General features: G+C 31.9%; 2 protein-coding genes across 4 annotated transcripts; both read right to left on the bottom strand.

The window, feature by feature from the left end:
* Positions 1 to 480: 480 nt before the first annotated feature.
* LOC110806469 (DHBP synthase RibB-like alpha/beta domain-containing protein) lies at positions 481 to 4,451 on the bottom strand. Of its 3 annotated transcripts, none has more exons than XM_022031347.2 (6): positions 3,989 to 4,451; positions 3,788 to 3,894; positions 3,143 to 3,374; positions 1,944 to 2,074; positions 1,443 to 1,734; positions 481 to 1,022 (listed from the first exon to the last, which is right to left on the bottom strand). In XM_022031347.2, the coding sequence occupies exons 2-6, from the start codon at positions 3,858 to 3,860 to the stop codon at positions 956 to 958; spliced, it is 795 nt and encodes a 264-aa protein (XP_021887039.2). In that variant the 5' UTR covers positions 3,861 to 3,894; positions 3,989 to 4,451; the 3' UTR covers positions 481 to 955. The 3 variants fall into 3 exon arrangements, with proteins under 3 accessions (XP_021887039.2, XP_021887037.2, XP_021887038.2); XM_022031345.2 differs by having other exon boundaries at positions 1,944 to 2,119; positions 3,989 to 4,449; XM_022031346.2 differs by lacking the exon at positions 3,989 to 4,451 and having other exon boundaries at positions 1,944 to 2,119; positions 3,788 to 3,921.
* Positions 4,452 to 4,931: 480 nt separating this feature from the next.
* Positions 4,932 to 10,432, bottom strand: LOC110806462 (RING/U-box superfamily protein). The gene is made up of 8 exons (XM_022031336.2): positions 9,906 to 10,432; positions 8,564 to 9,061; positions 8,071 to 8,233; positions 7,304 to 7,598; positions 6,683 to 6,755; positions 6,519 to 6,609; positions 6,027 to 6,106; positions 4,932 to 5,578 (listed from the first exon to the last, which is right to left on the bottom strand). Exons 1-8 carry the CDS (start codon positions 9,969 to 9,971, stop codon positions 5,318 to 5,320), a joined length of 1,527 nt encoding a protein of 508 aa, XP_021887028.1. The 5' UTR covers positions 9,972 to 10,432; the 3' UTR covers positions 4,932 to 5,317.
* Between the last annotated feature and the right edge of the window lie 6,406 nt (positions 10,433 to 16,838).

The following is a 16,838-nucleotide window of genomic DNA, read 5'->3' as shown; positions in this document are numbered from 1 at the left end:
ACCGTTTTACGATATTCGCTAGCAGGAAGAGGACTCACAACGACCTTTGTCCATTTTATTTCCCACATAAAATATTAACAAAAGAGAAAATACAGGCACGTGCCCACCACGCGTTTATTTTTATTTATTTTCGTCATATGATTATTTTATTTGCTATTTTTAAAATTTAAAATTTATGTTAATAGTGTGATACACATTATTTAAGTGTCTTTATTTTTAAATAATAATTAATAGGGAAAATATCATTAACTAAGCAAAGCGGGTATCACGTGTAATTTTTATAATCTTTTTTTATTAAATAGAATAGGTATTTAAAATGTTATATCTTATAATATAAATTTAAAAATATAATTAAATCATTTGGCATTTATTATAAATACCTGGAAAATTTATTATCAAGTTAAATTTCAATAATAAATTTTTAATAAAGTTAAAGTTATTTTCTAAATATTTATTCATACATGAAAATGAAAGCCAGTCTAGAAAATTTGTCTTCACATAAAAATAAACATACACGAGTATAATGCTACAGCTTTTAAATCACCTTTTCCACCGTCAGTCATGTAAAATTATGAGCCAAATATCTTGAAAGGGAGAAAAGTCAAAGCAAGAGACAGCTCATGAACTATTTCATAAGGTCCATGTGATAAAGACCAACTTCTAACTGGCAACGCTCTTTAACATCTTGCTCTCCAAGCCTGTTATATTCCTCTTGGGTGAATTTGAAAACATTCGTGGCATTCTTAACGGTCCTTCAACTAGATTCGGTTAAGTATATTACAGGCAATGAAGTGGAATATCTTCAGAAAGCTCAAGAACACAAAAAATCTGGTGGATAGAGATAAGATGGCACCTCAACCGTGATATTTCCACTTGGACAAGCAGGATTCTTTCTGGGTTTAAGTGAATCATCGGCTTCGTGAAAAGAATGAAGTGACATTTCGATCTATCTTCTTTAACTAGCTGCAGTTTCTTCTAGTAATGAATGTCTTTCCAGGATTGCAATAGTCTCTTCTCTTGCACTGGAATAAAAAATAAAAAGAAAGAAAAAGTTATCGCTTGCGGGATTTATAGTAGGTTTACTTGCAGGCTTTCATTATTTCAGAAGAAATGCAAGTAAAAGCTTTCCCCTCAAGGATTGTACAAAAATTTTCAATTCACTTGAAAAGGATCTGTCGGGTTCCCTAGGTTCAATACCATTAAGGGTTTTTGGGGAAAGCAAGCAAGGACTATTAAAGAGAACTTTTTGATCTTTGAACTGTTATGTTAAATTGTAGCATCAGTAAGGATTTTTTTTTGGGGTGAAAGCAGATAGCTGTCATATGTAATGAAATTGAAGCGAAAAGGACTCATAGGCTTTTATAGCAGATTTAGCAAGATTCGTTCTTCAGAAAATTATGTTCTTCATGAAACCAAAAAGGCCTAAACCATTACTAACGTACCTCCCATCCCTGACAATCTTGTATGTCCCTCTCCTGGTAAGATCCACAATTGTTGATCCTGCACGACCTGACGGAAGTATACCACCATCATAAATATAGGCACAGTGCTCCCAAAGGTTTTCAAAATCTTTTATGCAAACAGTACTTGGCTGGCCACTAAGGTTTGCACTTGTAAGGGCCAAAGCACTTCCTGAACCCCGTGAAATAATCCGGATGAAATCAGAGTCAGGCACTCGTACTCCTATACTATCCAATCCTAGGTTCAAGGACTTCTCAAGAATACTTGAAACACCTATAACATAACAAATAAACCACACAATATTCAGGATGGAAATGGTGAACGTGCAAATCATATTTAGTCAAGAATTCACATGCTAAACAGATAAGCAATTATTAAATCGTGGTACTACATGGAATAGACAGTGGAAGTGAATAAAAAGGCCAAGATACTTAAGCATAATATTTTCATTTCCAACAAAGAAAGAATTATGATCAACAAACCTCGCTCCAGGATGACAGTAACAGGTCCCGGAAGGAGAGAGTCAAGTAAACCATGAGGCAGATGATCTGTGACAGCAAACCGTTGTATGTCTGATACATCCCCAACGCATATGGCAAGAGGACTTGTAAGCCTGCGACCTTTTATCTCATAAATCCGGTTAACTGCTTCTAAAGAACTGCAGTTATGTTATCAGAAGAGCAAAAATTAATGCATCAACGATTATGCAAAAATTGATGACCAGAGGCCTGGTGAATATAGTGAAGATGTGCAATATCACTTTCTTTTTTCAATGCAATGATCAAAGGGTTGGACACACCTATATCTATTTCCTTGCAAACAGATATAACCAATACTTTAACTCCTGGAGAACTAAATGTCCAGTACATTTTCTGCAAATGTTTTTCCAATTACATAAGATTGAATTATTTGGTTCAAATGAAAATAGTTTGTAAAACCAAAAAGCCCTGTAAACCAAATCTCCTCAGTTAGTGATACTTTATACACAACAATATATGACTAAAAAAGAGATTTATCTTCAGTAAAAGATCATACAACAATTTGCTTTCATAACAAGCAATAATTTATCTTTCATAACAAGCAAGAATTTATTATCCGCCCAGTTTTGCCCTGCTCTCAGTTCTACTTTGACATGCCCTGCTCTTAATTTGTACTCAACTTGTGCCCTTATAGCAGAATCTTATAACCCAGCAACCATTTTAACTCCTCTGAATACCATGCAACTCTATAGCTGATCTCCAAGAATCAAAAACCTTTATCTTGTATATCTAGCCAGAAGAAGATGAATTTGTTGCTTCCTGGTGTTCCCTAACGTTGAAACAATGGTCTAAAACATTGTCTAATGCATATAGCCAACAACGAAATATTTCCATGGTTTACATACTCAAAAATCAAGATATAAGGTCACACTGCACAGGAACAGGACAACCAGAGGAAATAGTCAAGCATAACAAGCCAGTACGGCCTTAAATGTTACCATTACTGATTATTGCCTACAAACCTATTCATATTCACCTAGTCCTCTTCTAGCTATTTTACATTTCCAACATCCAATTACCAATGAAATAGAATCCTACACCATCATAGAACCAGATAAATAAAATCGTATAGAAAGCAATTCATAAAATGACATAACAAGAAAAAAGAAACTAAAGGGAAATCATAAAAATGGGATTGATACCAAGCATCACAAGCAAATCCATAAAGGGTATCTGTAGGCACTGCAATAACTTTCCCAGATTTAAGAGCTTCAATGGCCTCTTGGGCATAAGCACCGGTTGCAGGGCGAACTATCCCAAACTTACTTTCGACAACCGTTTCCATTTTCAAATGGCAAGCCATGTTCCTTCGAAACCCACATCTCAGTTTCCTCTTCTGGTGCCAAAATGACACAGATCCAAAATGGGTCACACCTAAAAACATCACAATACTCCTCCTAATAAGAACATATTGAATAAAGAAAAGAACAGAGACAAGAAGTGATGAACAAGCTGAAATGTAGAAAAGTTCTCAATAACACTCAATTCAGCCTAAACTCTAAAACAGGCAGTAATTAAGAAGTAATTATCCACCAACTTATCAGCAACCAAAAAAGAAAAAAAAAAAAGGCAATCTTCGTTCAGACACTAGCATAACTTGATGGGCAGCACCTAAGCCCAATAAACTTTCTCAATATAAAAAGTTTAAAACTCAACCAGCAAACTAAGGCTAGACTTAGCAACAAACAGGCATTAACTATTAATTACCCATCAATTTCTCAGCAACCAAACGAGCAAAAAAGAGAATCTTTGTTAAGAGACTAGCATAACTCGATCAAAAAAATCACCTTTAAGTGTAAGAGGAGCATGAGGAGGGAGCAGAAGCGGCAGCTTCTCAGCAATCGTCGTTGAGAGATTCATGGAGTCTGTTAGTACTTGTTCCGGACGATTCTAACTTTGACCGTTTATGCACCAAAATACCCTAGTCAGAGATCATATAACTAAATTACGAATTTACTATATTACCCTCGTAATAAGACAAAAGTTACCTTTTTAAAAAACAACTAGACTCTCAACGGCGCCAACTCCGTGCAGGGTTACTACTGTCCTTTAACGGATTTCTTTCAACTAGCTCCAGTTTGGGTTCGAGCAATGCACGATGCCGCGCAGAGTTTGTCGACTGAGAATCCCTTGAGCGACGTGAATTGCACCGGAAGTCCATCGACGACCGGTGACAGGTTACTTGGAAATAGCAAATATGCAAACATTGAATTTTGATTATACAAGTATTTTTTACCGGGTGAGTAGAGAGTTGAGCGCGTTTGGCGAGGACTGAATGCGTATGCGCTTCCTGTCCTTGGAACAGGCAGATCAATACGGCTGCTCCGTTGGTTTAGGGTTTTGAGTTGCAGCAGAGTAGCGTTGCTGAAGATTCTAAGGTAGAGGCCTGAGTTCGATGCAGGCTGGAGGAAGAAGAGAATATTTCTAAAGACGACGTCGTTGAGTAATGGTTTTTACTGTTCGTCTATTAAAAATAAGAGAATTAATTATATAATTATGTAAATTTAATTTAGATAAATTTGTTAATTTTTAATATAAGTTTATACATATTTTAATTTCATGCACGAAATATATAAAAATTTAAAACTAAAATAAATTATTAAAATAATAATTTGGAAACTAATAATTATCTACAAGTAATAAAAAAAAAAATCAAGCAATAATTTAGGACCCAACAAAAACTCGCCACGTCTACATTCTGACACAGCAGGAAAATGACAGGCCAATCACCAGTAGCCACGTAGTTCAATAGAATGCTGACAAATTTCTGAGTACCTCATCTCTGTGTCAAGTAATATGATCATATACCAGGACAAAGTATCATATATAAAAAGTTGTATTGGGCAAAAAAGATGACTACAAAATTTAAAAAATGAAAAATTTATTTTTACCTAGAATTAAATTCTCAAATTTAATTCAAAAAATAAAATATAAATAAATAAAATTATTATAACTAGAAAAACTTAAATGCACCACCACAATAGTACAGAGAGCAATTCACTCTTCATTCCTGTTTGTAGATACAAACCCAAATAAACTGTAGTCAATTGACAGTATAATATGTGTAAGAAAATCTCCATGGCAAGAGATCTGAAATTGAGAAGAACCCTAATAAAACCAAACAGGCATAATAAATTTGTTGGAAACCCTCTTTTATCAATCAGCTTATAACTCAAAAAGAAACCTTTTTAGACCCTATTGAAATTTATATATTATGATACACAAGCAGAAAAGATCATTGATTGACTGATCGGATTCATCTTAGTTTTGACTTCAACCAGATCAGACACAAGAAACCTATTTGGTTTGACTCAATTTCAGCTCCCATGGAAAGTTTCTGAACTTCCCTGTCCACTTTGCTGCTGATCATTGGGAGGTTGGGGTGGTGTCAATGTCCTCAATGGAGCTGCAGGTCTTGGGAATCGACCAGGTTGTGCCATCATTTGCAAATGCTGTGATCTAGCTTGCCATCTTCTCCTCCATCTTAGGATCTCGACGAGAATTGAGCTCCCACTCATTGCAACACCAAATCCCGCAAATGTTGCGAGGAGAACTGAGAGAACTGCTTGCACGCCAACCTACACGAAGTACAGAAATCCAAACATTTTATAGTAAAGTGAGAAGGTGATTTTTAATATATAAATGTAAGATATTGTACGATCTCCTATTCACTTAAGCAATTGAGATAATTGGCTACGATCATTTATTTAACATATTACGAAAGCCAAAACACAAATTCAGGAGTCGTGGATCAGTGGGACATTAACTATACGAAATATATTGGGTTCTTCTTTATCAACTTAAGCTCTGGTGTATTACTAATGGAATTTTGCTCACAACTATGCCTTTAGGAAGAAAAGTGGTATTGGAGTTCATCGCCTTTCCTCTCAACAAAGCATCATAGATACGGAAACGTTATATATCAAGCCCATTGCAAATCTAATCCTGGGACTTCCTGATAACCCTACAGATGGCAGTTCAACTTGGTCAAGAAAGAAAAGAATATTTGAATCAAGAACTACTTACCACAGAATAAAATATATGGGCGAAGAGAACCACCAGAGCAAATTGTATTGTCGCGTAAACCCAGACAAATCTTCTCCTCACTAGCATAGAAGTGCATCAAACCAAATCAGAGAGCCTTGAATGATGAAAAGAAAAAGAAAGGGCAGGAATTCATGTGTGGAATGATTCAATCCTGCAATATCATTAAACTTTTGAAGGCAGGATAGCGTTTCTTTTTTTAAACATTATCAGAACAATCTACACGGTCAACCCTGATACTTTTTATGTTCAAATGATTGATCATAATCGCACAGATTGCAGATTATATGTCCATGTGATTGTGAGTCGTGTGGCTAGGTCTCTAACCTAACAAACCATAATGGTTCAATCCAACAACCGATGGTTCTGAGGCATGCAGCATTTCTTCCGATAAATAAGTCCATAAACAAATAGTACAAAAGATATAAATTCAACCAAATTATTTAAATTTTATCAGGATCTTTGTCAGCCTACCCATGGTCGATGAGGTCATGGATGCCAGGAGACCCAGTACACAAGAAAATGGAAGAGATATAGCAATAGCACCAGTACCCATTCTGCCAACCTGCACATAAAAATATATATCACTGAAGGCTTTAAAGTAAATGTCAGAAAATTGTCAACGAAACCAAGCTTACCAGAAGCTGCTCAAGAAAACAAAAGTAGGCAAGCATGCTGACAATTACAAGCACCGGTACCTCCTGCCAAACCCTGATAAGATTTGCAATGACAATTAACTGATTATCAAAGCCATGTCAAGATGACATAAGAGAAGTGTAAGAGCAATTCGATCTCAGTTATCCTACCAACTTTATACAGGGTTCAATATCAGCTAAGGTCAAACCAGTTACGAACTCAGGAGTCAAGAAAAGACCCAATGAATAAATACTGTGTTATGTATATACCAGCTTCAAACAAAGATGTTTGAAAACGGTTCGAAACTAGACAACCACATAGACAACTAAGGCTTAATTGTAAGCTAAGTAAATGACTACAATGCTAAATTCTATAATTAATAATATATTACCAGAGTTCTCAGAAGAATCTGGAGTCAGAATGAAATTCAGATTAATTTGCTTGCTGTGAAATATACTGAAGATAAATCCTCTAAAAGCCAATTTAACCCATTACAAAAAATCTTTACAAATGAGATTTCACAGCAAAAAAAGAAAACCTTCCTCCAAAAATAAATAACTACATCTTATATGTCCTGCAAAGATGATCATCATGATAACAAAGCAAATCAAATAATTGCATACCTATATCCATTAAGATCTCCATGTAGAGCTCGAATACCGGCCATATTATGTGCAGTACTTTGGATTCTTAAGAGAGTCACGGGTAGGTTCTGAACCTCTTGTCGACACACATCACAGGTCTTGTTACCTTTGATAGTGAACCACTTTATAGCACAGTCTTTGTGGGCCAGAGCAAGTTCACCCTTACAGCTGCACTCCATCTTTAATGTTTCGCCTCCTTCACACAGTTCAACCAAACATATTCGACAAACAGCCTCCTCTTCAGGAATGTCTTCACCATCAGCATTGCTGTCTTCTGTTTATTCAAGATACAGTAAGATGCTAGATAATAATAGAACTTTGAGGTTAAATACAGAGAACAAAAAGCATACTGGACAGAGGGCTTGGAGAAAGTAGTTGAGCAAATACTTTGAAACTAAAAACACATTCATGTCAGGTATATGGATACCAAATGTCTGCATGTGATGAAAACAGGATATGCGTCGAAATGACAACTGATAGCACGAATCTTCTAGGAAAATTTGTGTGAGAGGAGCTTGAATAGAATGATTCAAAATTTCGAAATGACTGGGAAGAATGTAAACTTCAGTCACCAGCTAAGCATACATGAATTTAGTCTATAAGACTAATAGTTACCATACAACCTCATGAGGCAAAGAAGCCCACCAACGTTTAAAGAAACAATAAAAAGAAAAATTGAATTCAATGAATTTCTGAAACATGCACAATTGCAAATCTGATAAGCTAGTAAAAGAAAACGAAATTACCAGGGTCAGCAATTGGAGATGCAGTTGACAAGTCATCCCCTTCCCTTACTCGGGGTGTTGAAGGAATAACTCGGAAAAATGAATCCATTCTCCTTATGCTTCCGTCCTTGTTGTTTGCGGGTACTGAAAGAGAACGAGATATATGGCAATGGGATTCCGTACTCTGCAAAATGTAATCAAAGATTTATGAAGGAATCGGAGACAACATGAAAGGTGTCCAATCCCAAGGAAGTTACAATAAGGGATCTCTAGGTTTTCAGTGTTTAACATTGTAGCCTTTGGACTATGCAATACATGAAGGAATGTGTATTAATCTTCACGCTCTATGCAAAACACTATATAGATGCAACTTCCCATGTACAGAGCAGAATGAAAATAGAACTGGATTACCATAGAGGCAACCTTTTTGGCTTTATCATTCCCCGCCATAAGTTATTAGTCTATCAAATACTTCGATTTGGCATCCGTACAACAACAAGGAAAAACAACTTACACTTGAAGTCTGTAAGCTACCAACACTTTCACCACATGTAGGCATGGAGTTTGCATGTGTAATCGAAGTTACAGGCAGTGACGATGTTCTCTTTATCTTAGGAGTAAATATCTTTGTGAGCGACAATGACCTTGATATTGAAGCCTTTTCTCGTAGAAGGGGAGGTGAAGCTTCTGGAGCTACATTGGGCGTCTTCTCGACATCTGAATTATAACTTCGATATTTGAAGCTTACTTTTGTTAATAAAGTCTTTAAGGACGATTTGCTTCTAGATGATGAAGGGCCAGGGGACCCAGCAGTTCTAACATCTGCAATATTCGGTGTCAAGAGAAAGTTCACTTTTCTAGGATTCGGACTAGGAGTTGGAGGCATCTTTATCAAAACAGCATCCTCAGAGGTCTCTTCCAATGATCTTGAGGGTATTTGTAGAGAGAGATTATTTTTCTTCCAATGATGAGCATGGGTCTTTTCTTCAGTTATATTGAATTGGTCATCAGCCTTGAAAATTAGCAGTTAAGAAATGGAATCAATGAATGAATAATGCTGAATAAATTACATAAGGTACAGCCATGTAGTGTGTATATATATATATATATATATATATATTAAATAAAAACTTCTTTATTGATCCCAGAATTTAAGGTTCAAATCGCAGCGATCTTTGTCAAAACCTCTTGGAACCTAATGTTATATATTATGAAATTTATTAGAAATCCGTGATTTATTCTGGATGAAAATCAATAGCAATCCATGATTGAGCAAACTGGAAAAAGACATATTTTATTTATTTATTAAAGAAAAATACCCAAATGACAGTCATCTTTAATTGGAGACTAGGCCTAAGAAATCTAGCATTCAAACACTAGGATAACTCCCATGAACAAATAAAAAATTTAGAAGGTGAACATACATTTCTCTTCTAATTGATCCTGATAAGATTCTTTTACCACTTTAATTTCAAAACATTATGAACTAAGATAGATTCAAATCAAATGATAACTAATGGTAGAAAAAATTTCAAGAACACAAAAAAAAAAATAAAAAGTAAAGTGAAACAGAGACAGCATCAATAGCTAGAAATTCCATGAATCACAAAAACCCTTTTAAATTCACAAGGGATTTTGAATATATCAAACAGAGTGATTGGAGGAAAAAGCAATTGAGGATTACAACAACAATTAGGAGATGACCCAGAAAAGAAACCACCCAAATCTCATCAACTTTTTTTCACAAACAAGATCAACTGGACTGAATCCAGAAAAACAAAAAAGCAAAAACAGATTGCCAAATAAAAAAATCAACCAAAGGAAATCAAACAAAATTACTTTAAAAAAAAAATTACCTTAAGAGAAATAGCAACATGCTCCCCATCACTCCGCACCACAGGCTTCTCCTGTGCAGTACTCATCCTTACATACCACCAAAATCCACCGAACCGACAACCAAAAAGCCCTAAACAAATCAAAACAACCCCTTAAAAATATGACACCTGCCCTCCAACCCCCACCCAAAAAGCCTGATCCTGGGCTGAATAGAACTGAACAAAAGAAGGAAAAGAAAAAAGAAACAGAGAGAGATTGACGTTTGATACTTTACTAGTGTTCTTGGTAAGTGTGTGGGAGATGATTAATGAAGATGAAGAGGTGAGAGAAAAAAGAAATGGGAAGAGAAAATGAGTCAAATCAATGAGGAAGAAGGAGAAGAAGAAGAGTGGAGAAAAGCAAAAGCTTGAAATATATTCTCATTAATGGCAAAAGGTGGCATTGGAAAAAAAAAAAAAATGGCTTGATAGTTTTCTACTGCGGGGCGCGCGTACTGTGTGTTGTGCAAATTTGGTGTGTATAAAAGTGGTACTTGTTTGACGCATGTCATGAGTTGGGAATAAACTATTATATACCCCATTACTGGGTATGAGTATGACGAGATGATTCCGCGTTTTTTTATGGTTGCATATTCTCAACTCAACTATCGCGATAAATTCAAATAACTGTTTTTTGTCCATATGCAAATGAATGTATGTATGCATCCCGTTACACGAATTTTCTATTTTAGTAATTTTATTTATTTCAATTTGGAAAAAGTATTATTTCGCTACCGTATAGTTTAGGATTATCTTTAAAAATATATTTTTTAATAATTAAATAATCTATAAATACTAATTATAATATAATTTTTCAATAAAAATATATAATTAATTACTTATAATTATATGTAATCCGGAATCATGTGGGATAAAAAGAGAAAATTTAATAATGTACTGAAATTATGCTTGGTAGGTAAAAAGAGAGTAATTGGTGGCAAAATTATTGTTGATAAACATAAAATAATATTTAGCCCCACATAAATAATTATATATAATCATATTTAATTTTTTAAAATTTAAAATTATTGATGACAATTAAGACTTGACTCACTAAAATCTAAACTGTTACGGTACAACATACGTGTCGAGATGGTAATAGAGGTATTGATTATGTGACGAACCTAATTTATAAATGGTCTATAGAGGATCGTTTTTTACTACAATTCTCTTATGAAATTTTGTAATACTCACGTTTGATTATTTAATTATTATTATTTTTGTATAGAAAAGAAAAAAATTAATAAAATTAATTAAGGATTAGATTAATATTAAAGGGTAAGTATGTTAGACAATTAAATAAAATTTAAACCTTAGTTGAAATGGAGTTTTCAAGGTAGGTTGTAAGAGAAAAGGTGGGGGGGGGGCGGTTATTATCACGTGACGGTGAGTCAAAGGAATGCTGTGGGAGTGACATGTCAGAAGCCAAAGGTTAAAAGAAAAAGCTTTCTCATTCTTTAATCACATAAAGGTTGAATTAAATTTTATAATTATTTTAATTTAAAACATAATAAATTTATTTTGTTTATAAATATTTCAATTAAAAAATTTAACTTTTCAAAATGTTTTTTTTTTTTACCAAACAATACAATAAGTTTTGTTCCATTATGGGTATTAATTAAAAAAAAAATTAATCACATTAAAATATTGGTTTCGCTAAAATAATATGATGGGTTTGATTCTGTTTGTAGGCATTTCAATTTTTTTTTAAAAAAAAAACACCATTTTTAATTTTTTATTTAAAAACATAATATATAAAATAATAAATTTTATATATTTGTAAAGTTTATTTATTTAAATTTTTTACTTTTCGATTAAAAGCATGCACGAGACACATGTGAGAATTCTTTCCGTGGGGACTAAAAGCCATAAACATGAGTAGATAAAAAAGTAATTTAATAAAATATTTACAGTCATTGACGGGTAAGTGTGAAATCAAAATCAACTTTGTTTAATAATAATAAAATAATATAAATTAGTTAATAATAAGAAAAGCCACGGTAAAAAAAAATATATATATATATATAATTAGTCATGCTTCCATTACTTTACAAAATTTTATTAATAAACATATATAATATAAAATAAAAAATATATATATAAAAAAACGAATTTAAAAATTAATTATTTCGATAATTATAGTTTATCGATAACTTGAAAAAGAAAATGACAACACGTTACTACTTACTACTGTTCAGTGCTGTGTGTTTGGAGGCACGGGGTTTTGTGCTGTCATAATCTATGAATTTTATTATTTTTAAAAATAAATAAAAGTATATAAAAACAAAGACAAAAAAATAAAAAGTATGGATTAATTTTTATTTTTTTATTTTTTTTAAGAAAAAATAAAATACTCGAACAGACGGGGAGGAGCAAAAGGTTGTGGATCTCATTTTCTCGTGAGAAAATGGAAACAAGGAGGTGAGTGCACTGGGGTTCTGTGCCTCCGCCGGTGAGATTAGCTTGGGAACGATTAAATTTGGAAACAACTAATCTTGTCAATTAGGCAACCAAGAACCCGCCTCTTTTAATTTGAGTTTTAAAGCATTAAGTCATCGTAGCTTTCCTATTTGATTTTGCACTTTATATGTTTATTATTTTGAGGTATACATTAAAGTATTCTATATGTTACTAAAAAAAATTCTAAAATTTATTAAACTTTTTAAATATATATCAATAGTTATATGTACACACAATTTTTATATGAATAAGTAAGATATTAAATAACTTATAAATAAATTCAAATACATAGTCTCTATATAATAATAAGAGTCGTATAAATTAAAATTTATTAATCACAATAATTTATTTTAATATTTATAATAAAATTGTTATCTTGTATAAATAAATACAAATATTAATAAAGTAAACTAATATTAACTAGAAATGCTAGTATATCTCAACATGGTGATCCTTAAGTTTGGATATACGTACACACACACACACACACACACACACATATATATATATCTATATATAAAAGAAGTGGTAAAAAAGTAATGGGTACTTTTCTATTTTTGCTATATGCCCCACATGAACAAAATTGCTTGAAATGCTCAAAAGAACAAAATTTTTAGGTTTAAGAGTTTGGTAGAGAATGAAAATATGCTAAATGCATTCAAGAAATCAATTGCTAACTACTCATTATAAATACTTTTCAAGCAAATTATTCTACTTAAATTAGTCTATTAAGTTTAGGTACAAGTCACCAATAGTTCATTGTGTCAAGGATGAGCCAAGTTGATTAATAACACTCAAGCACATATATATATATATATATGTATTCTAATTTCTATTGAATTATTCAATCTAATTCTTAATTATGTATATATATATATTTTTGAATTAAAAAAAAAAGCTTATGAGTCATAAAAGAAAGAGTATACTTAGTTTTAAATAGCATATGTTAAAAAAAGTTGAAATATTATTTGATCCTTAGTATTTTCATTTTCCATCTAATTTACGTTTGCGTTTTTGTATTAAACTATTTCATATATTTTTTAAAAAAATATTCGAATTCATCTATTTCTATTAGTTATTAACAACATTATTAACATTTAATCCCACATGGTATTAAATTTGGACATAATATTAGCAATATAAAAGAAATATGGATAGGACATCCTTTATATACACATATATACATGTGTATGGATAAGTTGTAAAGAATAAAGATTTGGGAAAAGAGAAATGTGACTAGTTTAAGATATTTCTTTTGAAAATATTTAGAATAAACAATGCTTAGACGACTAATATTTGCCGTATATTACTTGTCACGAGCTTAAAAAAAATGAACTAATATTTGCCTAAAGATGGATTGAGGCCTCACCTTTTGCTTTTCAAAAAGATGCTTATTTACAACCACCTCTACCACATTAGGTGGTGTTCACCCTTACTTATATAATCTAACACATTATTATTTTTTAGGTCAAATTTCACCACTTATATTAAAATTTTAATTTATTCATAAACAAATTATTTTTGTAATATAAATACTAAAATATAAATTCTCTTTATTTACAAAAACAACATTTAGCCCTTCGTTTGGAAAGGAAAAAAATTGAAGATAATTCCATTATGGCATCTTTAATTTTTTTAAGGCATAATAATTATTTAATAGTTGCATACCAATAATAATACAATCAAATTTTTAATAGAAATACACATAGAAACGTATAATTCTCACTTGAATCTATAATTTATATAAGTATTATGTTATTTTAAAATTAAATATATAATAATCCCATATTGAGAAATATCTTTTTAAAAAATTACACACTTTTTTTTTTTTAAATTTTCTACAATGTACTAAAAAAGTGAAGGGATGAGAGGATGATGTTAAGAGAAGATAATCCCACTTGTAAATTTAAAATTCTATCCAAGTGGTAAAAGAAAAGCCTTGTTCACATTGTCATATTGTGATACACTTATATATATATATATATATATATATATATATATATATATAAAAGGTTTGGATTATATATAAATAGTGGAAGATTTGGACTCGAGTGTTAGTCCAAGAATAGTGGAATAGTTGATTATTGGAATTTACTTGGAGAGATTAAAGTGGGAATTGACTTTTAAGTTCCTAATGGCTGCTAAAGTGAATATGTATATATATATATATATATATATATATATGTACACATACACACATAGGACAGAAATCCCACCACTAACCATATAAGATTATGAATTCATATGGTATAAGATTATATATAATCACCATTATTTTTGGTTGAGATTATGGGTGACAATAAAAAACAAGATAAGGACCCAGCAAGATACGAGTGAAATAATATCCATATCAAAATCTCCTCCATACAAAATCTTCCAAGAAAACTCTCAATTTTGCTTACCCTACACACACACACACACCTTCCAATTGGAGAAATGTTCACATTTCACCTATCGGTACAAATATCATTAATTCTAATAAATGTTCTGGAAATTTGTAGTAACATTTTTTTTTAAATATATATATATATATAGTAACATTTGACTGTTTCCTAATTTTTAAAAAGGTTTATTTAAAAATAACGAATTTAAATTTTAATACTATAAATTAATAATAATAAATTTATAATATTTAATTCATGACAAACTTATTTCACTAATGTATTTATAAAATTATAATAATTTAGTTAGACTAATAAATTTTGAAATAAAAATTAACGTATCATAACGGGTAAATTTTCTAATTACGATAAACACAATAAGTTAAAAATCCGGACCTTACATTATTTTTTATTTAGAAAACAGTAAAATAATATTGAAATCAAACTTAAAAAACAAAATACTATTTTAAGTAGTTTGGAAAAAAACTTTCTTTTATGTATAGTCCATACATTCCATTAACACATAAATACCATGCATACACAACACCTTGCATTGTTTTCATGCATAATAATAAACATATGAAATGAAAAAATAAAATCTAAAAAATAATTTATACATAGTATATATATATATATATATCTTATTAGCTAAATTACTCAAAAAATTTATCCAATAAGTCAATTTGTACATAAATTTTTGTAAAAAAAAAAAAGAAAAAAAATCTAGACACATTCATTTCTCATAAAGAAAACTTCGAACCCAACTTAGGTTTGGTGGTTATGTTAGGCATGATGGCATTGGCACCCATGAAAAAAAGTAATCCTCAAAAGGCATTACCCACTTCTAAGCTCCTTTCAAAGACAACTATTACATGCAATTCATACACTAATCATACTGCTTGAGGCTTCAACAAGAAGAGTTTTGTACTTGTAAACAATATAATCATCAAAGTTGCCAGCATCTGAAGCAACGGTACCTAATGATAACTAATACTCAGTCATAGACAGGACACACCCACCTCCACAGGAAAAAACAATCTACATCCCAAAGTCACAGCAGACTTTTATTTTTACTAAGGTCAAGTTTGTGGGTAAATCTATTTTTAGTTCAACTAAGAAACAACGTAAATTACACGAGAATAACGTCACACGGAATTTTATGTAAAGTTAAAACAAACGCACGTCGAATTTTGTAGAAAGTAATGAAATTTAAAATGTATTATTTAGTTTCAGATGAAATGCTATGTTGGTTAGTTTTCATCATCTCCTAATAGACTTGTATCTTTCTACAATTAAATTAAATGCAAAGTTATAGATAAATTCCACCAAGTTCCTAAACTTGTTCTAAATTAACCTAACAGTAAGGTACATTTATAGAACAAATTGATAACTTCAGAACTCTTGAAGTCATCATTTTATGATTCCGTCCAAGCTGCAAATTTGGCAGCATAATTTAAGCAAACAATTGTCAGATACTCCAACAGAACAAATGAATTAGAAAATCCCACAATATTTGAAATCAACCAATCACATATTCCTAACTCATAACTCATTTATGCTTTCTCAGTCACCTAATAATGTCTCATCAACCAAGATGTGTGTGTGTACAGAGAAAGAGGGAACACGCATGCACAAATTATGGTATAGCACTATAGAGCTAACAAAGAAGCAAACGCATCAAGAGCCAATGTCTAGAGGGAAGGAGGTGATTGGAGAAGAAAAAAGCATAATAAAAACTCTGTAACAAACCAATCATTTTTCGTCATAGTGGGGAGACAGATCATCTTATTGCATTCCTAAGTTCCACCAGAGCAAGTGTGGCTTCGATGTATTTCTTATCCACTCTCATTAGCCATCAAGGTTATAGAGAAGTGGACCCATGAAGAATATATTTTCAAACTTAGAGGGGATTCAGTTGGATGGCCTTAAGTAGATTAGGATTTCCAATAGAGGCTTAAGCCCAAAAAACAGGATAGTAGTTAAAACCAACGGCTGGGGATAAAGGCTATTGTATTTGGATACTACAATGAAGCCTGGAAATGCATTATACCTCCCTTTTTAGTTCAATTATTTA

This window comes from Carica papaya, chromosome 2, assembly GCF_054855325.1.
Source record: "Carica papaya isolate Zhongbai chromosome 2, ASM5485532v1, whole genome shotgun sequence".
NCBI lineage: Eukaryota > Viridiplantae > Streptophyta > Magnoliopsida > Brassicales > Caricaceae > Carica > Carica papaya.
Note: the sequence above shows the minus strand (reverse complement) of the source record. Positions and strands in the feature narration are given on the sequence as shown.